At 42.3% G+C, this 21,536-nt stretch overlaps 2 protein-coding genes across 2 annotated transcripts; one reads left to right on the top strand and one right to left on the bottom strand.

Moving 5' to 3' along the window:
- Positions 1–92: 92 nt before the first annotated feature.
- timm13 (translocase of inner mitochondrial membrane 13 homolog (yeast)) lies at positions 93–2,977 on the bottom strand. The gene is made up of 3 exons (XM_084355962.1): positions 2,738–2,977; positions 2,277–2,345; positions 93–1,435 (listed from the first exon to the last, which is right to left on the bottom strand). The coding sequence occupies exons 1-3, from the start codon at positions 2,855–2,857 to the stop codon at positions 1,337–1,339; spliced, it is 288 nt and encodes a 95-aa protein (XP_084212088.1). The 5' UTR covers positions 2,858–2,977; the 3' UTR covers positions 93–1,336.
- Positions 2,978–8,557: 5,580 nt separating this feature from the next.
- enc3 (ectodermal-neural cortex 3) lies at positions 8,558–20,657 on the top strand. The gene is made up of 4 exons (XM_084355037.1): positions 8,558–8,826; positions 10,038–11,072; positions 11,159–11,938; positions 19,685–20,657. The coding sequence occupies exons 2-3, from the start codon at positions 10,050–10,052 to the stop codon at positions 11,903–11,905; spliced, it is 1,770 nt and encodes a 589-aa protein (XP_084211163.1). The 5' UTR covers positions 8,558–8,826; positions 10,038–10,049; the 3' UTR covers positions 11,906–11,938; positions 19,685–20,657.
- The last annotated feature ends 879 nt before the right edge of the window (positions 20,658–21,536 follow it).

The following is a 21,536-nucleotide window of genomic DNA, read 5'->3' as shown; positions in this document are numbered from 1 at the left end:
TCTGTGTGAAAAAAGAAAAAGTGGTATTGGGACTTGAGTTTGATTAAAAGGCAACTGTGGTGATGTTTCATTGACAGTTATACACTAAAAACCCTGATTGGCAAGATTTATTGATTTATTCTTTCATGAAAATCATTCAATTTGCACACAATCACACCGCAAAGAATGTTCACAGGCTTTTCTGGCTCTTACTTTCCTACCCAAAAAAAAAAAGGACTGTGGTTCCCAGACATTTGACAAACCATGCACACAAAGCTGAGAGAGGTTCAGTACCCCGTGTAGAGCAAGGCAGACCCTGCTGAAACAAGCCCACTACTGTGGAGGGCTGCAGATAGAGTGACAACTAGAAAACAGGTCAGACAAAACAGTTTTGTTCTCCAGGCGTACTTTGATATAGGACTGTTTGGAGGCTTGTGAATGTCAGGTTGACGGCTGTGAAAACACCAAGTTGCTCCTCAAGGTGATTTTAAGCAGGTCTTTTAGAGTAAAAGCATGTTATGGAGAGTCTGGGTTGTCCCTTGAGGGCATCGGTTTGTGCTACTTTTGCATCTCTCTTTGAGCACATACACAGTGAGAAGAATTGGAAACAAGGCTGAGCACAATGCTGACAGCTTTCAGGAGCAACTGTATTGACTGAGTGGCTGTCCACAGTTATTTGGATTAATTATAGAGGCTCTTCAACACAAAACACATTCAACCTTAGTGTGATGGCAGGAAGGTGTCTGTATTTACTGCGGCCACACTGCAGTAAACCCATATTACACTGATTACAAAAAACAGTGGACTAATGTGAGATGGCCAAATCTCTGAATGCCTTTCTCAACTGCTATTCAGGGGGGGCTGAAACGTATCCCAGCATGCACTGCACAAGACATGGGGTACGCCCTGGAGAGATCACCAGGGGTTAGCACATCCATACAAACACATTCACACTTTTATGTTCACTCCAACGGGCAATTTAAAGTTTCTGATTCTCCTGACTTTCATGTCTTTTCAACACACAGGTCCAAATGGCAGCTTTTCTTACAATGCATGTTTACTGGTTAAACAGATGATTAATTATTTATAACATAAAAACACAAATAATCATACTTTTGTTACTGAACTGTTCCTCAGAGCAAAATGAAAATGTCCACAGAAGACATTGTTATGGCTAGAGTCCACAGGCTGTGCTTTCTTTGCCTGTCCGTGAGGTATTATGACAGAAGTTGATGGTGTATGCTGCTATGGGACCACAGTACACACTGGTGCACAGCTCCTGGCCTCCAGCGGCAGACTGTGCTCCTCCTCAATGTAAGCAGCAGCCTGAGGAAGGGAAGGATGACGAGAGGGATGTTCACATGCGAGCTCTTTCCCTCTGTAATCTGGAGTTGTATGTTCGGGATACGGTGTTCCAGGCATCCATATACCGGTCCATGCACATTGCAATACATTTCTGTGAGGACAAAAGCAAGGACATTTACACTCTGAAGAAATATTCTGAAATTCTGTAGCAATTCAGGGTCTCTTAAATCAAAACTAATGATAATTTTCATTATAAATCAGCCTGCTGCATTGGTCTATTTCATATCAAAAAAGTACATTGTCCCAGAACTTAAAGAATAAATTCACAGTCATAATCTACCTACTACTCAGTGGGTTTTATAGTCCACCAAACATTTCTGAAGCTTCACAGCTAAAAGTGCTGCAGCATTCCCCCTAAACAACTGAAGTAGATGGGGACTGCGAGCATGACTGCACGTCAAGGGTGTAAATAAAATCTCTTCAACTCAAATTTGGGATCTAGTCCCATCTTAGTCCCCATCTACTTCAGTTGTGTAGGAGTAGACTGCAACACTGTTTGCTCTTAGAGTGTTGTATGGCGCCATTTTATGTTTAGTTTTTTGGTTGTTTTTTTACAGTTTAAAACGAGTCCCTATCTACTTCAGTTGTTCAGGTGAACGCTGCACGGCTGTTTTGCTGTTGAGCTCCAGAAATGGTCTTGGACTACTAAACTTCACACGACTTTCCATCGGGATGAGGGTGGGTAGATAATTTCTGAATGGGTAAACTCATCCTTTAAGTTTTCATTTTAAACCTGCTTGTTGTCAAAAAATTCAAAGAGTTCACAATCACAGAAAACCACAGAAAAGCAGCAAATCTTCACATTAGAGGCTAGAAGAGCCAGTGGATTTTAACTGAAATATTAATCACGCAGTTTATATATAAAATGGTTTCAGCTCTAACCTTATGGCATCTAAAGAGCACATTTAAACACATTATGGCCCGACACCTACCTGCTCAGAGTTGTCCAGCGTGCTCCCAGGTTTACCTATGCACTTCTTGAAACATTTGTCTGTCATTCTCTGAAACATGAAGACATCGTTCATTTATTATCAGCTGACAACAGAAGTTCACAACACTACCCGCAGAGCATGAAGGTTAAAAGACTCTCCGACGGCTAAAACTTGACTGTGTTAATATATAAGGTACATGTGGTTAAAGAGTCAAGGTTGGTTGGACGTTCACGTTAAGTTGCATTATATCAACAGCGTTTCAATGACTAGCTAACGTTACTGCTCTTTGAGTCATATTTCATCAACACGGTAACACATAGATAAAAGTATCGTCATGCAACATTACGCCAGGCTGCTCATACCATCTACAATATATGTAATCATATTTATTGACCCTACTCTTCCATGAATTGGGTTTCAGGGGAGTCCTGCTAGCTTAGCAGCTGTGTCCAGTGATTTACCTGCAGCAGCTCCTGTGCATTAGCCACCGCGATCTGGACCTTGACCTGCTCCATGATGGTGCCGGTGTCCACTTTACCTCCGGATCCGCCTGCTGAGAAGTCTGAACCGAACCCGTCCATTTCTCGACCTTTATTTTATCTTACCGACCTGCTTTGACTGCACGTGTAAACAGCTTCGGCTAGCTCCGGCTCACGCAACTTTTCGATGCCCTTGACAGCGGCGGAAGAGTGCATACGTCATTTCCGTGTCGGGTACTCCGACATGGGAAATGTAGTTTTCGGGGAGTGGACAAGGTCGAGTTAAAATATATTAAATACACGCTGCCAAAAGCCTTTTCTGTGTGATATTTTTAAACACAGAGTTTGTCATCAACACATACACCAGCCGCCATCCCTTTTTTAGACGTATGATACTTCTCGTAACAAATACTGTTGGTATAATCAGTTTAAAAACATCAACTGGAACCCAATTTGGACATACTACCACAAATTCATTGTACACAATAAAGTCTTTGAAGTGTACTTACCCAACGAGCTACTTTCTTAAAAGATATAGAAATTATATTTGTATGTGTATTCTGTAACACTGGCACTGAAACTATTCTACATCTGTTTATTTAATTTAATTATTTATTTATTTAAAGAAAACAATTTGGATTGATGTTGAAAATGTTTTCAACATCAATATTCACCAGTTCAAACACGATATGAAATTGTACTTTGAAACACTAACAGGACTGACAAATCAGAAAGCCATAAGGACGATGAGCATTTAAATGCCTTGAAATCTTCTGTTTGATGTAAATGTCAATATTTCCCTTCCTGTTTTTTTTTTCTCCTTTTTCAGTTGTTCTTTTCTTTCTTTATTGAAGATACGATTTGGTTTCATTGCATTGCTTAACGAATTGAAAAAAAAATCCCTTCCAACAATGCACGTGCGTGCTTGAACACATGTTTGCCACACGGTGGCGATATACTCCACTGAATCAATCAGTTTAAATCTGTAGTTTGGACTTTTTGTCAAGTATGCTGCCAACAGATAGGCCAACCTATATCTATTAATAAAATGTAGTTTCTTTCTGTATTATTTAATAGTTTAATGCTAGAGATGCTTTAGAGTTTAACGTTTTAGATTCAATACTATATGTAGATATAACGTCACGCCTTTATTTAGAGGACAGTTTAGAACTATTATGTCTGCTTTCATTAGTTATACAAAATGCCAAGATAAGCCATACTTTTGTTTGGTTTTCAAAACTTCCTCCATTAACATCCTAAACAGTAAGACACAGCCTGAACTTACACCTTACTATGTTTTTGCTGTTGTTCAATATGTTGTTTCGTTTTGTTTCTTTGTTTCTTTAATTTTATTGGCACTTGCATGTACACACAATGTATATATGCAATCATAAAGTATAAACTAGCTAAAAATGTAAATACTCGAAGTAAGTCCCTCAAAATTGTAGTTAAATACAGTACTTGAGTAAATGTATTTAGTTACACTCCACCACTGGGTGGAGGCGGGGGTGGGTGTACATGTATTTTCAAAACTTCATAACAAGCTTTTATCTCATGCTGATCCTCCACAGTGGGCAGTATTGGAAAATAAATTCAATACAAAATGAATAACAAACACTCGCGGTGAGTGTTTTTAATCATCATATTGACTTTATCTATTGCTGTTTTACCAACCTGCCTCTGTAGATGGAAAAATAAGTGACAATTTCCGTAAAACTAAACTGGGTAACTATGTGGAGAGCAGGAGCCAAGGACATAAATAGAAAGTCCTAAGAACCTCTGCATTGTTTGGTGTTGAGGCGTAGGCATGAGGATGACCCCTTCCAACGACCCCTCTCCTTATGTTTCAGACGGGATGACCTCACTGAGGAGACCACCTGCCTGGAGTGAACAAATATGTGGTACAGTGAGTCTGCAGGCAACAATGGAGTGACGGTTACTGTCATCTAAACAGGCAGTCTGTGAGAGGCTTGTTGCGATGCTGGGGGCATTGAGGAATAATTGCGGGGGGTCTGATTAGTGGCGTGCCTGCCTAAGAGTAATTAATGACCAGTTACACAATGCTCGCACCCACAGCACATCCAAACACACACACAGACATAAATCCGGCGACCAGTTTGGCTCGAAGCCACTGGGCTGAATGGGGGGGAAGGGAGGGTTGTGTTAAAGTGCAGCAAAATGAATTAACCCTAGATTACAATCATGAGTTCATTAATCTAATCTTCTTAAATTCGTAATCTCCTTTAGGCACACTTGTGTATATGAAAGCATTTGGTGCAGCCAGCTACGAGGGAGGCTTCAATCAACACCGGCAACAATGGTTTTGTGAATTACCAATGAGTGTGTTTATGGGGTCAGACTTTGAAGGTTACACAGGAATGTTTAGTGGGTATTTTAGGGCTTTCAAGATTTTGGTGACTTGAGGTATTGTGAGGAAACAATAGGGAATAGTGGGTAAAAAGAAAGCTGACTGAAACAAACACACATATGCTCATATTCACAGAGACTCAGACAGAAACAGCAGCAGCTTTTAATCTTCAAAAGCAGCTGTTGAGTGACAGCAAGAGGGAGCGAGAGAGATGGCGAGGGGGGGGGAAACCTGAGCAGTGTGGCATCAGCTCTGGTAGTGGTGTTTGTGGTGTTAGAGATCACACAGCTCTGTGTACAGATTGTCTCTGCCAGTTCTGAGAGGGAGAAATTGTCCCAAGAGCCTCTAGTGTTTGAATAAAAAAGAGACTTCAAATGTTCATACCATCACTGATCCATTAGTAAATGTTTCAAGTAAACAGTGTTCAATTGTCTCCTCTGCTGGCTTCCATGAGGCCTTTTTCACAGCAGACAATTTTGACTTGTTAGAGCATGAAAAGCACAGGTGGAACTATTAACAATGACTCGGCAAAGCATGCACAATAGCAGGGCACACCTAAATGGAATCAAGCTGCTATTAATGTCATTGCACCTGCAGACACGTTGGGACACGTACCAACAAAGACTCCTGCAGAGAGAAGAGACTTCATTCCTGAATCTGCTCTCTATACCTCTAATTTTCAAAGTACTCGGATACTTCTCACTTTCATCTTTTACTCTTGAGTACATAGAAAATGTGCACACATACACACACGCCATGAAATTCCTTGTATGTGCAGGCTGACTTGGCTGCTTCTTGACTGACCTCATTCTTGCCTTGATAGCTCACGAGTGCTTAAATCCCTCAGAAAATGCCAAGAATTCAGCTGGAGAAACGATCTCATGGTCCTCAGAAGGACTTTAACCTGCCATCACATGATCATTCAGACTGTTGTTTATGTGCAGCTGGTGAGTAGATGAAGAGGGTTATCTAATTATATTCATAACCATGTACATTATGTAATCTGATTTTTAAACTCAGTGTGTTTAAATTTGATGAATCATTGCTTCAGTAGGCTATTTCTCCCCCAGTGTTTGATTTCTGGCAGTGTGGAGATGGCATTCGGACCTCCATGTTTGGCAATAACAGTTTAAAGAAAGCTTTACTGTTGACTGAATAAATACAATTCAGATAATTCAAAATTATTCTGACACAAAACCACATATTTGGAACAAAGTTTGCTTCAACTCTCAGTTCTTTTAAATGCAAGCTAAAAGTATTTCTTTGGCCATGGCTTTAAACAAAAGTTTGGGGCAATTTATACATATCTCTCAACGTACCGTATTCTTCTTTAATCTACCTGTTGTATTCTATTTTCACATTTTTATCTTTTTTTATGTGTAGTTTTGTGTTACTGTGTATTTTCTGTCTTAATGCCTTTTCATGTCTTATACAGATCACTTTTGCCTTCAGACCATACAGATCAATTACCTTGATGTTGAAATGTGCAATTAAACCTGCTTTGTCTTTGGTACTATAAGTATTGGAAGAAGTACTCAGATCTTTTTACTTAAGTAGAAGAAGTAAAAGTACTCATTATGCAGAATGGGCCATTCCAGAATAATATATATGTAGCCTGAGCCTGTTTTTTTTGGTTTGGTAGTGATTTTCCTCTAGGCTGTGGGCAGTAAAGCAGGCTACAGGTGTGCGCCCAACTTCCCTCTCCCCCACCCCTCACGTAATTAGATTACAGATACATTTTGTGAAAAGGGAAGTACTAACAGGATTAAAAATTTTAACTAAAGAATGATATACTAGTCTGTAACCATGCACATGCGCACACATGACAACACACACATCACTCTAGTGTACAAGTGTGTACTTGTGTATTAAGATTAAACAGAGGTCATTTTATTAATATTTATTTTCTCTTGTCTTTATTTGTTTGGTGTTGAGATTATCCAAAATTAACAAGAAGGTAATCAAGCTACATTACTTTAGTAGTATATCACTTGGATAAATTTTTTTAACAGGTAAACTATTAATTGGATGGTAATTACTGATGCATTAATGTGTAGATTAGATTAGATTAGATTAGATTGTACTTTATTTATCCCTTGGGAAGGTTGCCTCAGGGAAATTGAGATTCCAGCAGCATCACAAACACCGACAGTACAGTAAAAAAAAGTAAAAAGAAAAGCACACAGAGTTCAAAGTAAAAGCACAAAAAGAGCACAGTTGTGTGTAGGACAGGTACAGTGCAAGTATAAAAATATAAATACAAAAATATAATAAATATAATAATATAAGAAAAATGGTACATTGCACAGTAGATATTGCACAGTTATTGTTGTTATTGCACAGAGATATTGTACAGTTATTGTAGTTACTGCACATCAGTTAAATGTTTCAGCTGGTAAAGGTGGAATTCATTTTAATTTAATTTACATACTGCTGGGTAGCGTAATCTATAATGATATGTTATAATTGTTCATGTTTGCTTTTAGTAATTAATTAGCAATCCAAATCTGTGAAGTAACTAGAACAAAAGCTGAAAATGGAAATTTTCTGCAAATCTTTTGCTTTAAGACTTCATTACAGATATGGTGAATAGTAATTAGTAAAAAGCAAAATAAGTGTAAAAATAAAGCAAAACGCCATAAAACAGCAATAAAAGAGATCAAGTGCACTGACTGAGTGAATGAAGGTGCAGCAGCGATGGTGGCAGTGAGGTGCATGGTGTACATTCATTTTTCAGATATTGCACTGATAGTTGGATTGTGATATTTGTTGAGGAGTCTTATGGCCTGAACAACAGTATGTAAATTTGTCTTCTTTTTGTCCTTTATTGTTTTTATTCTGTTATTTATTTCTATTTTTGCATTACCTATTCTAATTCTCTTCTTCTTTTTCTGTGATTTTGCCTGTTTCGTCACTTGTATTCCTTTTACTTGTAATGACTCATATTGACTTTTTGTGTTTTTACATCTTTGTGTTGTGCCTTTGTGTTTTAGGCCTTCTTGACTAGGCCTTCTTGTGTTTGGCTTGACTGCTGAGTGTTTGTTCTGTAATATTGTCTTCCTGAGTTTCCTGCTTTTGCTTGATTGTCAAAGCACTTTGTACTTTCTGTTTTTAAAGGTGCTATATAAATACAGTTTTTATTATTGTTGTTATTATTATTATTATTATTATTATTATTATTATTATTATTATTATTATAAGTTAAGTATAATGAAATGTACTTGTGCAGTCCACCACTGGTGGCTGTGAGCACACACAGACAGGTGTCTTTGTGCTCTCTCTGGCTCTGAGACGTTACAATAATGATATGCATGGACTGTGAAGTTGGCTGCATACAGGAAGTGTTCTTTTTCTTTGAGCTGATTGGACGAGAGCGGGAGGAGTGGGCGGAGCCAGTGTGAACACTACTGGCTGCCTCTGCTCTTTATCTCCGCTCTGCTCGTCGCTCTCCCGCAGGCTGCGTGGCTCCCCGAGAACAAAAAACGGACACTAACTAACTTTATTTCGTTGTTTTTACGCGTTTAACCTCGAAGCTCGCGACGGAGACAGATGGCTCAACCATTTCTGAACAGCTCAGGAGACGGTACAGTGTCGATTTTGGGAGGTGGATTTGTTTAAATTGTGCCGCAACTTCAAACAAATCAACGACGGAACAAGTTGTAGCCGAGATAAAGGAATCCGGATCAGCTCTGCGCCTGTCGAGGTAAGAATTAGCCACATTAGCCGGCTTAAAAGTATCGATTATCAAGATACGTGCTTGCTTGACGTTCCTCCAACTTCCGAAATGTGAGCAGTTTGGCTCCGGGCGGTAACACGGGCTCCTTCGGTGCTGTGTCGGTCGTAGCAGGCTGGATGTTTGCAGGCGGCTAACTCTGGAGGAAAGTTGAGCGCATGCTGAAGTGCTGACCGTAGTTTCACATTTACGGCACAAAACGAATTGGATTTCACGCCGAGTCCCTCCACGGAAGTCCACCGGAGCCCTTTGAGAGGGAGTGAATAGCCGATTTAAATTTATCTGCTTTGAAACAATGGAGCCTTTTAAGCGGAAGATATTTATTTGGTCGTTTTCAAGTTGTGGATAGTCTTTTCTTTCTTTCCTTTTTAAAAAAAAAAAAAAATATATATATATATATATAGTGCCGTACTTGGTTATTACAGTAATTTTATAATGAAATAAAAAATTCTAATGTTTTGTTTTTATATAATTACATTTGATAGACATCCAGTTAAGCTACTTTTATTTTGAAATTCTGCATAAACAGGCAGCAGACCTGTCTGAATCCACAAGAGATGATCAAAAGGAAGATTGGGGTTTCATCTGTTGCACAGCGGTTACATAATTTAATCCTTAAGGAGCTGGTCTGAGGTGTCACATCTTATGTGGGCTTGAAAGCTTTGCCTTTGGCACCATCTTGCATGTGAGCCTGCAGAGGAGCAGAATGAGCTGGCAGGAGGCTGTTGGCTCCAGCGCTGGTTGGAGGTGACTCACAGGACTGACATGTTTATAGGGGTGGAAAGATGTGCTATAGGACAACACACCAAGGTGTTTCTTCGCTTTAAAGGCCAGTCAATGTGCTTATTCCTAGTCATAGTTTTCGAATTTCGAACCGCACACTGGTCTTCTGTGTGGGAGTCCTTATCTGATATCCTTTCATCTCTAAAGCCCCAGTCTAAAGTTCATTTCCGCTGTAGCCGAGCACACAGCCCGTACTTCAGCTGTTGACACAGTGAGTTTTGTTTAATCATAAAATGGGAGGAGTGTTTATGGTAGGGTTCACATCAAAAGGAGTTTGCATGGCCATAAAATCTCCTCCTCCTGTCCAACTGCTATAAATGGTTCAATAAAACAAATGCAAACAAGCAGCTCTTGCAATTTGTCTTTATATTTTCTTTATCCTATATTTTCTTCTCCAGGTCCAAGTCAAGATGTCTGTCAGTAACCACGAAAACAGAAAGTCTCGCTCCAGTTCCGGCTCCATGAATATCCACCTCTTCCACAAGACGTCCCACGCCGACAGTCTGTTGACTCAGCTCAACCTGTTACGCAAACGGAAGGTCTTCACAGATGTTGTCCTGAAGGCCGGAAACCGATCCTTCCCCTGCCACCGCGCCGTCCTGGCCTCCTGCAGCAGATACTTTGAGGCCATGTTCAGCGGCGGGCTCAGGGAGAGTCGGGATGCTGACGTCAACTTCCACGACTCCCTCCACCCAGAGGTGCTGGAGCTCTTGCTTGACTACGCCTACTCTGCCCGAGTCATCATCAACGAGGAAAACGCAGAATCGCTCCTGGAAGCTGGCGACATGCTTCAGTTTCACGACATCAGGGACGCTGCGGCGGAGTTTCTTGAAAAGAACCTCCACCAGTCAAACTGTCTGGGGATGATGTTGCTGTCGGATGCTCACCAGTGCCAGAGACTGTACGAGCTGTCGTGGAGGATGTGCCTGGCTAACTTTGCTACTCTCTTCAAGACAGAAGACTTCCTCAGCCTCCCTAGAGAAAAATTTAAGGAGCTGATCCTCAGTGAAGAGCTGGAGGTGGAGGATGAGAGCCTGGTGTATGAGGCTGTCATCGACTGGGTGAAGGCCGACATGGAGCGCAGGCACAGCGAGCTGCCCGAGCTGCTGCGCTGTGTCCGCCTGGCGCTGCTCCCTGAAACGTACCTGCTGAAGAACGTTGCTTCAGAGGAGCTGGTGATGTGTCACAAGGTGGGTCGGGAGATCGTCGAAGACGCCGTACGGTGCAAAATGAGGATCCTCCAGAATGACGGTATTGTGACGGGGTTCTGTGCCCGGCCGAGGAAAGTTAGCCAGGCCCTGCTGCTGCTGGGAGGACAGACGTTCATGTGTGATAAAGTCTACATGATAGACAATAAGACCAAGGAGATCACCCCCAAAACAGACATCCCCAGCCCCAGGAAAGAGTGCAGTGCCTGTGCTATTGGCTGCAAGGTGTGTATGTGATCTGTTCTTGAATATGCGCATTTTTAATATAATGTGGAGATGTACTAAAAAATGCTTTTCCTCCATTGTTTCAGGTTTATGTTACTGGAGGGCGTGGCTCTGAAAACGGGGCCTCCAAAGACGTCTGGGTCTACGACACATTACACGATGAGTGGTCCAAAGCTGCACCAATGATGGTGGCCAGATTTGGACACGGCTCTGCGGAGCTCGACCACCAACTATTTGTCGTGGGAGGACACACTTCTCTTGCAGGATCCTTCCCTGCATCTCCGTCTGTGTCTCTCAAACAGGTGGAGCAGTACGACCCTCAGACCAATAAATGGACCTTGGTGGCTCCGCTCAGAGAAGGGGTGAGCAACGCCGCTGTCGTCGGTGCCAAAAACAAACTCTTTGCCTTTGGGGGCACCAGTGTAAACAGAGACAAATACCCCAAGGTGCAGTGCTTCGACCCGTGCCAGAACCGTTGGTCTGTGCCTGCAGCCTGTCCGCAGCTGTGGCGCTACACTGCAGCGGCTGTTGTCGGCAACCATGTCGTGGTGATCGGAGGCGACACAGAATTCTCTGCCAGCTCTGCTTACCGGTTCAATAGCGAGACGTACCAGTGGTCAAAGTTTGGCGACGTGACAGCCAAACGGATCAGCTGCCATGCTGTGGCGTCAGGAAACAGACTATATGTGGTCGGAGGGTACTTTGGGGCTCAGAGGTGTAAGACACTAGACTGTTACGATCCATCATCAGACTCTTGGGACAGCGTGACCAGTGTGCCCTACTCGCTCATTCCCACTGCTTTCGTCAGCACGTGGAAGTACCTCCCAGCATAGAGGGAGACGCACTGACTCTTTGAGGTTTCTACGGTGAGTAATTGTAGTTTCCTTTAGCTGACACAAACAAACAACATGTCAATTATATGTGCTATTCATAGTGTCCCTCGTATTGTCACATAATATGTGGGAACTCACTTTATGGAGGCAAAAATATCTAACAGGATTGTTACTCAACAGGCTAATGTCAGTTTTAGCCGGATGAGGCCAGTTTAAAAGCCCCTCACTGTTTTCAGGGTTGCCAGTGGTTACAGTTACACTTTATCTAGCTGCTGTGACGGCTGGGTGTTGGATAAACATGGTGCAGGCCGGGTTTAGAGAGCAGGAGGAATGTCAGCGGTGCTGGTAATTACAGAGCGAAAGCTACAACACAGGACCTCTGTCAGTGACAGGAGCGAGGTAGAGAGGCAGGGATCAGGTCTGTGCTTGTAACACCAGGAAGGCAAGTTGCCTGGGTGCACAGCAGGACAGCCCAGGGTGCTAACTGGCTGCCTGTTATGAGTCTGTACCTCAGAACAGTTGGAAGTTATAAAAGGTGATGTGACACGTGGATGGCTTGGAGTCAGAGGAGCCCAAGGATCTTTGGGTCATCTCGAAGATAAAAACCGAAACATACCTGGTTATTAGCGTATGTATGTGTGACTGTAAGTTCTTCTCAACTATTTGATATTTGGACATGACTCAACAAAAAGCAGCAAAACCTGGATTGGCATTTTATTGCCTGTTAAGGGATGAATGACTCTTAATACCCCTGTACCAAATGTTTTCTATTTATTTAAGTGTGATACTTTTATGTTTTTTATTTTAAAGGTGCAATATGTAACGCCAACTGAAATAATTAACAGAGTGTGAAAAACTAACAGTTTGGTAGCTGCACGGCTAAACAGTTAGCAGCACCTAGCAGCTAATCCAGTGATATGCTACCCTCAATTTGTTTGAGTGTGTATTTGACACTGACATTTTTTTTCACATTCCAATTTCCAAATATTCTTAAAAATTAAAAGTTCATTGCTCTTTGAAAGGATAAACTTAGATTATGATGCATATTTTGCTTGTATCAGTGGTCCTGAAATTGTTAATTGGAATTTTTTCTGGGACAATCCATCGTGGTTTGTCACGATAAGTGGTTATCGTGACAAGCATACATACGAGCCCTCGTGTTTTTTTTCCTTTGTAAATTTAATGCATTATCCATAATGTAGCATCCTTATTGTGAGAAGATAATTAAAACCTGCTTCTGTAAGATATGTGCTGACAGAAGTCAGGGCGTTCAGCTCTGCTCAAAGTAGGAAAATCCGATCAGTAATCTTATCAAGAATTCAGGAGGGGACACGGGGTGGAATATTTCTCAAGGGTATGAAAATATGATTGATTGAAATGTAACAAACCATATCAGTGAAGAATTATCTAATCTGCCTGAAGGAAGGACAGGTGGCTGTTCGTGACAACAAGCTTCGTGTGAGTTAAGAGATGATACATTTTTCCTGAAGGAGGGATGGAGGGGGATGAAACTGTGATGTTTACATGAAGTAGAGCCAGTTTGAAGTTTCATGATGCGAGGCCCGTCCTGTGATCTTATTTCAGCACTGATGCAATCGATGGGAAACGGCTCCTTGCTGCAGCAGCAGTCATTGAATTTGCATTTTAAAAAGCCCAGACTCTGCTGCATCGTTTTATTGTTGGGTTTGTGGTTTTATATGGTTTTATGGTTTTATTGGAGCAATGCAATTTTATTTTTCGGCGAGACTCAATGAGCTTTCACATATCACATGTCTGTCCTGATGTCGCATTTTGGCCTGTACGTTTAACTGTTTGCCTTAAAGCACAAGGCCGTCAATCTAGGAAAACGGGTAGGCTGTCCACAGTTGAAAGCAGTATTTTACTTAGTGTATTTACACGTGTTCACTTTCTTGACGAGAGGTAGTTAGCTTAGCTTAGCACAAACACTGGAAACGGCTAGCTTGTTTTTGTCCGAACAGGAAAAAAAACATCAGTCTAGTTGTTTCTGGTCTTGTTGTTCTTCCTTTCTTTTTTCTTTATTAATTATTTGTAGTCTTTTGCTAAGCTAAACTATCAATCTTCAAGCTCTCACTAGGAACATTTCCAAATTCAACTGGTTAAGTAGGTTGTTTGCATCTTTTCAGTCCCCCTTAAACAGTTATTAATCAAGTTTAAAGCTTTTTTGTTGTTGTTACCAGGAAATTTCACTTACGTGAATACTGAAATACATAGTGTCTTTCTTGCTCCATGCTTTTTTGAGGGTACTAGATTGTTCAGTTTCTGTGACAGAACTTTGGATAAATCGCACTCCTCTCCTCTGCAAAACGTCTCCTTTCTGTCAGGAGTACGGAAAAGCTGTTCCAAACAAGCTCCTTTCATGCTGCCAAGTACTTTGAAAGTAAATCTGAGCGGAAGCAAAGTGAGAAACAGAGGGCTTATGTGTGACTTGTGTGTACAGTAAACAGCTGGATATAATGGAGCTGGGGGCTTAGCATTATGAGGCTGCCGGTATGGACCGCTGTCTCCATGGTAGCCTAGGTTTTCTGGCCCGGGATGGAGACAGACAGGCTGGCTATGAAAGATCAAGGCGCCGCATCCTTATGAACTCTTTCAGTTACGGCAGCTACCATCCCGCTGCCGACTGCCTTTATGTTTAATTACAGCAGACGTGGAAAAAGCTCCGATTTCCAGCTTGTTAAGCAGGCGTCCTTGCCTGACGCTGGCCCGCTCTCTGACCCGAGACAAGAGGGGGGCTTGAGAGGGGATGTGAAAAAATCAGGGAAAAACAAAATGACACAGAGCAGGACACACACACACACACACACACACACACACAGGGAGATGAAGCGGAGAGTAAGACCGGGAGAAGCAAAGCTATATTTTGAGCCGTTTGGCAGCCGAGACTAACGCCTGCCTAAAAATACTGTGCTCCTGAGGTTGTCAACTTTCAGCTGGGGTCAGAGAGAAAAATAATTGTGTGTGTGCTGGTGTGTGTGTTCCTTTCATGTTCACCATGAGGCCGAAAACCGCCAGTCAGCTGTTCAAGTATTCACTAGTAGTGTTGTGAGGGTTTTTTTTTTTTTTTTTTGCAGTTGTGAAACCACTCGTACTACTACTACTCTGTCTCACACACACACACACACACACACACACAAACACACACACACAGAGGCAGTCGCATTGCTGGCATTGCCTGTCCTTTAAAAAGCCAGCCATCCTCACTCTAATTTGGGAGGAATGAAGGCGTGGCCTGCGTTCATATTAGTTAAGATTTGTTTATGTCACCTTGCAGTGGAGGCCTTTTTTCAGTTTGCGTGGCTTGTATGGGATTACCAGCCTCTCTGCTCTTTTTGTCACCACCTACAGTAGTTTGTAGCCCTGCACACTTCCACCAGATGTGACTAACCACACACTCCAGAGCCAAGCCAGAACCCACTGTTGATGGAAAAGTATTTGTACGCCTTAAAGCATAATTGCTCGCATTTGTTATGGTCCAGGCGGGAGAAGTAAATAACTTTATTTAGGCTTAAAGCACAAAGACCTAAATACAAATTTAACTGTGATATCTTGACAGTTGCTTGTTACAGGCAGTCTTAAGCCTTAAATGTTTGTGTTTTGGAGATAGTAAGCAGAACAGCGTCATGGTGTAATCTGGTCAGATGTTGGTGCCAGACTACAGGCAGACAGGATGTAACTAGAGATCCCTGCACAAAGTTCAAGACGGTCTCTCTCTCTTAAACCGCTGAACTATAACGGCCCTGGACATGACTGTTATATACGCCTGAGCCCTTGTTTTCTCAACCCCCCTTCTTCTTCTCCACTCCTCTCCCCTCCAGAAAAATCACAGACACAAGCACCATTCTCTTTTATTTAACGGCCTCAACTGAAGCCCTCGTTAGGTGGGCAAGGCTCCCTGTGATAGGGTACACCTGGAGGGGTCAGGGGCCATGGTGGGAGTCCTCGGTGGGCTCTCTGCATCCCCAGACAGCTGCTGTAAAATGGAAAGGTCACAGTGGGATCAGGGAGGAGGAGTGCAGAGGCCCCAGTCACTCAATACTAATGTTTTATTAATGCCTCGCTGTGAGGGCCACCAGGAACACAAGCTGAATGAGGCTTTTATTGTGGCATCTGTGTACAACAACCCCCCCCCCCCCCACACACACACACACACACACACACACACACACACACACACACACACACACTCACTTCCCCTCTTTCCCTCAGACATGCACATAGACAGTTAGAGTTAGCACGTGCGCACACACACTTCGTCTTCAGTCCCTTGAGTAATCAATTTGCCACATTACAGTCCTCGGCACGGCCGCTTAAATTTGCATAAACCTAATGGAGTTTTTATTGGTCTTTTCTCCGTGCTGCGAGTAACAAAAAGGAAAAAGGGAAAGATGCTTTAAAATGGCAGAATAATCACCCAGACTAATTTGATTACGCCCTCAAAAAGAGACGAGCCGTCATACAGTTACAGGGGCCTCCTCCGAAAGCCAGCTGGGATGGCACGGAGTGTCTGCCTGGTAATTAATCTGAATTACGTAATATTTGCGCCTCTGAAGTAGCACTGAAGTGGTGCGTATTCAGTCACAGAGACGCCCTTTGTTCTAGTCTCGGATTCATCAAGACGTGCCTCAATTTACTCTGCAGCTGTACCAGGATACTCGTGTGTCTGAGCTCACCCCAGAGTCCTTTATCCGTCCCTGAAAACAATGCAAACTCATGTAAATGAAGTGACTGTGATTCATACGTTAGTCAATACAGTGAGATTCTTGGTGGTCATTAGTAAGCACGGCACAGGCTTCGTCACACACAAGGGAGTGATAAAGAAAGAGTACTCGGCTTTGGTGTGAGGCATCGTGGGTAATTTGGCCCCTGGAAGACGCAGATGGAGTCCAAGGTGCAATAAAGCTTTAAAAAATAATGGAAATGATGAGATGATGCAGGTGTAGCTCATTTGTGTTGCTTCAACTACTGTTGAATTTTGAGATTTGGACATCATTTCTTTTGTTAAACCTGGGCGTTATTCCCACGTAAAGAAGAGAGACTGAGAGACATTAGACCTCGGAGTGCTAGATTCAGTCACTTCATATAGTTGCAGCCCATCTGTTTGGTCTGCTGAAGGACACATGGGACACCCTCCATCCCTTACAGCAGCAGCACTGTTACACACAGGGCATCTGGGTTACACTTATTAACCCCGCCACCTGTCGGCATCCCGCACTTAAGACATCTTACTCCCCGTGGGGCCGATGGAAGTTGGATTTGTGAAGGTCGATTTTGTTGTTTAGATTCAGCTACAGTGTGAAACAGGAAGTTTTAATGCAAGTCATGCAAGAGTTTTTCCATATAAACAACTGTGGTTTAGGTAAGAAGTAAAAAGTGTGGCTGCTACAGCTCAGCGTCTATGTATACTTGACCTTGACACGACGGGTAATAATGACTGGGACCGTGAGACAGTCTGGAGCTCGTCTCTGTTGACAGCAGGACCCTTGATAATGTTGTTTCTTTGATGGTGTGCTGATTATGACTGACACATAACCTTTGTGGCTGTATCGCTATGGCATACAATTTGACTAATCATTGCAGCTCTAATACAATTTGACCTCTAATACACAGTGAACCACCTGGAGGTGGTTGACACAAATGCAGCATGTGAAAGCACACTCTCTTTGCAGCACATAGAGATAGGCGACTAAATATAAAGCTGAGACGCTTATGAAACAGTGATATTGTCATAGTTGGAGCAGAGCTGCAGAGTATTTAAGACTCAGAGGCATGCTCTTCATCATCTGCACTTCAGAGAGATTAGACCAGCAGCAGTAGCAGTAGAAGGAAAGATGTGCAGGCAGTGACCTTTGCACATGTACAGAGAGAGAGCAGCAGTGGAAACTTCCATCAGGCCTGCAGTTTTTTGTGATACACTAAGTGCTGCCAGGGAGGGTGAGTTTGTGTTGAAGCAAACGTACTGTTACTGGTTGGTTTCAGGGCCTCGTATTGAACTTGAGGGCTTTTTTTAGTGCCAATAGAAGTGTGTCTCCAGCACCGAGTCCTGAAAGTTGGCACCAAATGTCTGGCCAGATTTGTAATCTTGTTTACTTTTTGTGTGATCAATTAGGTCCTGATTTAACTCTCGTGCAGCTGCTTGTGTTTATACAACATTTGACATCGAGAACTGTGGTTTCTTGTTGAGATTTCATGGAGACTACTAGAAATACTAGAAATATCCTCATGCACATAACCTCCCCTAAAACCACACCTTGTCCTTTATACACATACATTTTTAAGGATTAAAAAAACTAGGTATAACATGTTTATTAGTGAGCTTCTGTCAAGAGGCATAATAATATGTTAATTCCATCAGAGGAGCAAATAGATATTCTCTGCAATTAGGTGGAAAAGATATGTGCACACGTCCGTGTCGGTATTCGTAATCCGCCTGAATAAGTTTGGAAATGTTGACTGTTGGATATCGCGCATCCCTACTTTAAACAGAGCTATCGTAGCTGTTTGCCACTATTTCCAGTCGTTGTGCTAAGCTAAGCTAAGCTAACCAGCTGCAGGCTGTGGCTTCATATTTTAGCTGAGAAATATTCAAATGGTTTCAATCTTCTTATTGAGCTCTCTGCAAGGCAGCAAATTCCCCCAAAATGCTTGTATTGGTACCATATTGGTACCAAAACTTGTTTATTGTGTTGACCCTAGGAATAAAACTCTTTAATGACCCAGCCCTGTCGCTGGTTTGTGCCATGAAACCATTCAGCTGACGGGGAAATTAGGAACTTTTTTTTTTCTGCCATGTACGCTAGCATTCAGGTTTATTACAAAACCCTTCAGTTTGCACAGCATCCACCTTCCAGAGGGTTGAAAATGTTCAAACAGATACTTGCTCTGAAGCTTGTCTGTAACCTCCTTTTACCTGTCGGTAGTCTGCCAGTAGTGTCCTACTGTTATGCTTCAGGCGATGTATTCATAACATTAACAGATGCGTGTGGATCAGTGGAGGCTTCTGTAGTATCAGCCGGCTGTGTCGGCCATGGAAATGAGAACTCATTAGGTTATCCAAACAAGCCCCCAGCAGAGCCAGCCTGTAACTGTCAGCTCTTTCTCCTAGAATAGAGAGCACACACACACACACACACATCCTACATCCTCCTCTGGCAGCATCAAATTATCATCAAAAATATGCAAATCAGACGTAAACATCATGTTCGGGTTTCTCTCCAACTCTGCAGATACCCAGTGGAGCATTCCTTCATAACAGCAAGGGAGGAAAATTAGATACTGAAGAATCTGAGGTTGCGGAGAAATGTGAAGATTAGAGATTCACAGTGTTTGCTGTAAAAATGGCACTTAACACATTCAGGAATTTGAACCATATGAAAAGCCTCTTATGGTATGAATTATATCCAGATAGAGCAGATGGGTTTAGAATATGTGTTTTATCTGAGTCTAAAGGAGCTTATTTTTACAGCGTGGGGGTCTTCTCCGCTGCCACCCTCGGATATTTTATTACCTAGCGACATAAATGGCTCGAGCAGCTTAATCCCACATGCCGGGAGGACTTTGGTTAAATAACGCTCAGTCCTCAGGCATTATTAACGCTATGTGGGTAAGCCTGATAAAATGGCATGGTGATAAGCTGATGTGTGGCCCGGAGGAGCGAAGTCTCCACATTCCTCCCCGCTCCCTGAGAATGTCCTGGCCGCCCCCTCTGGTCATGTGGTCGCAGGACCTAAACATTAATCTGCCTCTGTCTCTTTTCCACAGATCGGCCGTGGTGTCTGGTATGCAGGCATGTGTCCCCCTTCACTGGCTGCACAGAGGAGGAGGAGGAGTGAAGAGTTTGTGTGTTCCTGCTGTGGCTCCATCCAGGCTGATTCACATTATCATCAGCCGCAGAGAAGTCCTGGAAACAGCCCAGAGACTGGAAGTCTGAGGCCCCTCTCCACCTGATCTGTTTACCCATACTTCTTGTGTGACTTTCCCATGTAGACACAAGCCTGAGCTGGACTCGTTGCCATGTACACTGCACGGACTTCACAGTCGTCTCCATATAACGTGGGAAGTACAGACAGGAAATGGACGGATAGCATAAATGTGTGGTCTGAGCATCTTTTCTCTCTCCACCTCCTGGGGAGAATCTGCTCAGTTGACTCACTCCATCATCCAACATGCGTGTCATCTCGCTAGTAGATTACCAGTTTAAGGACGTTTTAGTGTCTCTGTTACTGACATGTTTTACAGTCAAGTTTGCTGTCTCTCTTTTTTGTGGTTTCTCTTCTCCCCTCCTGACACTGGGCGTTTACTCAGGTGTAATTTATTTGGGTCGTGATAGGCTGAATTAGACCTTTGCTATGCCAGGCGTACAGAGGAAGGACAGAAGACATTTGGGGAAGTGTATGATTTTGTGCACAGAAAACAATCCCGTCTGTATTTTTAGACTTTGGACTCGGGCTTCCCTCAATTTTGGGCGAGCTAAATTTGCAATGTCCTCCTCGACCTAAAATAGACGCTTTGCAAGAGAGAATGTGGCCCGTCACGGCTGAAGAAGATACTTTTCTGTTTCAAACTATGTTTTTTGTCATATTTTTTTTTTCTATGTTTTGTGTCTCAGGGTTTTGTATAGTTTTGCCTGTATTTGTTCAAGGAAGGGTAACATGTTTGTTTGTTTTCTGTCTTCTTTGTTCTAAACAGGTTTTTTGTGAATGTATTATTTTGTGATAAACCAATTTACAGAATTGTCGTTACGTTGTTTTGCCAAGTGAATATGCATGATTACTTAAAGGGTAATGCTGCCAATTTGACAGATTAAAGCATGTTTACAGGTCTTGGGGAGTGATACATTACATTAGGCCTACAGCCTACCTTACCCACAATGCAACCTAGCCACTGTGTGACATCACTGGAGGCATGTTACATGATTACTGCTGCATTCACGTGCTCCTAGGAGTTGGGAAGTCATTCTGTCTCCCGACTTTCGACTCGTTCTGACGTCAGGGGGCATTCATGTGTATGAAAATATTTTTCTGATAAATCCGACAGCACATGAACACACCGTGCGTGCAGCTTCCTCTGGAGCCACAACAGGCTTTATACTACTTTTTCTCACATGTGGTAGTACTCCCCAAGACATGTAAACACCCTTTAATGTGTAAAATTGTTGGAGTTAACACTTAAATAGTAGTGGTCATATTTAAAACATAAATATTGCCAAAACATGAATAGCTAACCTTAGTGTCGTTCTGGAAAAACAAAAGCTAAATGTGTCCAAAGTAGTTGATAAATACTTTGTAGCTCTAATATTATTTTTTCATTTTGTATTTCAGGATCTTTGTTGGAAGTCTTTTGTGTGTATAGTTTGTATATTTGCTTTGTAATTAATTTGTAGAAGCCTTTGATTTTGCACAATTTGTACAAAGAAATCTCTTGATGGTCTTAATTTTGTATCTTTGTCTTAACCCAGCTCGGGTAGTGTGAATAATCAAAGCCTTTTTGTAGCAAATTACTTTTCTCTTTTCTCTTCATTCGCTCTGTGTGCAAGTTTGCAGTTTCCCCAATATATCAAAGTATACATCGAATATACTGATATATAAAGCTCTTACTAATGAACTCTGTTACT

This window comes from Pagrus pagrus (assembly GCF_965226575.1).
Source record: "Pagrus pagrus genome assembly, chromosome: 6".
Classification (NCBI taxonomy): Eukaryota; Metazoa; Chordata; class Actinopteri; order Spariformes; family Sparidae; genus Pagrus; species Pagrus pagrus.
Note: the sequence above shows the minus strand (reverse complement) of the source record. Positions and strands in the feature narration are given on the sequence as shown.

Bases quoted from the DNA above. Each gene is read 5' to 3' on its own strand.
- timm13 (XM_084355962.1), bottom strand. From the start codon at position 2,857: ATGGACGGGTTCGGTTCAGACTTCTCAGCAGGCGGATCCGGAGGTAAA. The intron at 2,346-2,737 runs GTAAATCACTGG...TTCATGTTTCAG, and splicing joins ATGCACAGGAGCTGCTGCAG to AGAATGACAGACAAATGTTT. The intron at 1,436-2,276 runs GTAGGTGTCGGG...TTGTCCTCACAG, and splicing joins CGCTGGACAACTCTGAGCAG to AAATGTATTGCAATGTGCAT.
- enc3 (XM_084355037.1), top strand. From the start codon at position 10,050: ATGTCTGTCAGTAACCACGAAAACAGAAAGTCTCGCTCCAGTTCCGGC. The intron at 11,073-11,158 runs GTGTGTATGTGA...CCATTGTTTCAG, and splicing joins CCTGTGCTATTGGCTGCAAG to GTTTATGTTACTGGAGGGCG.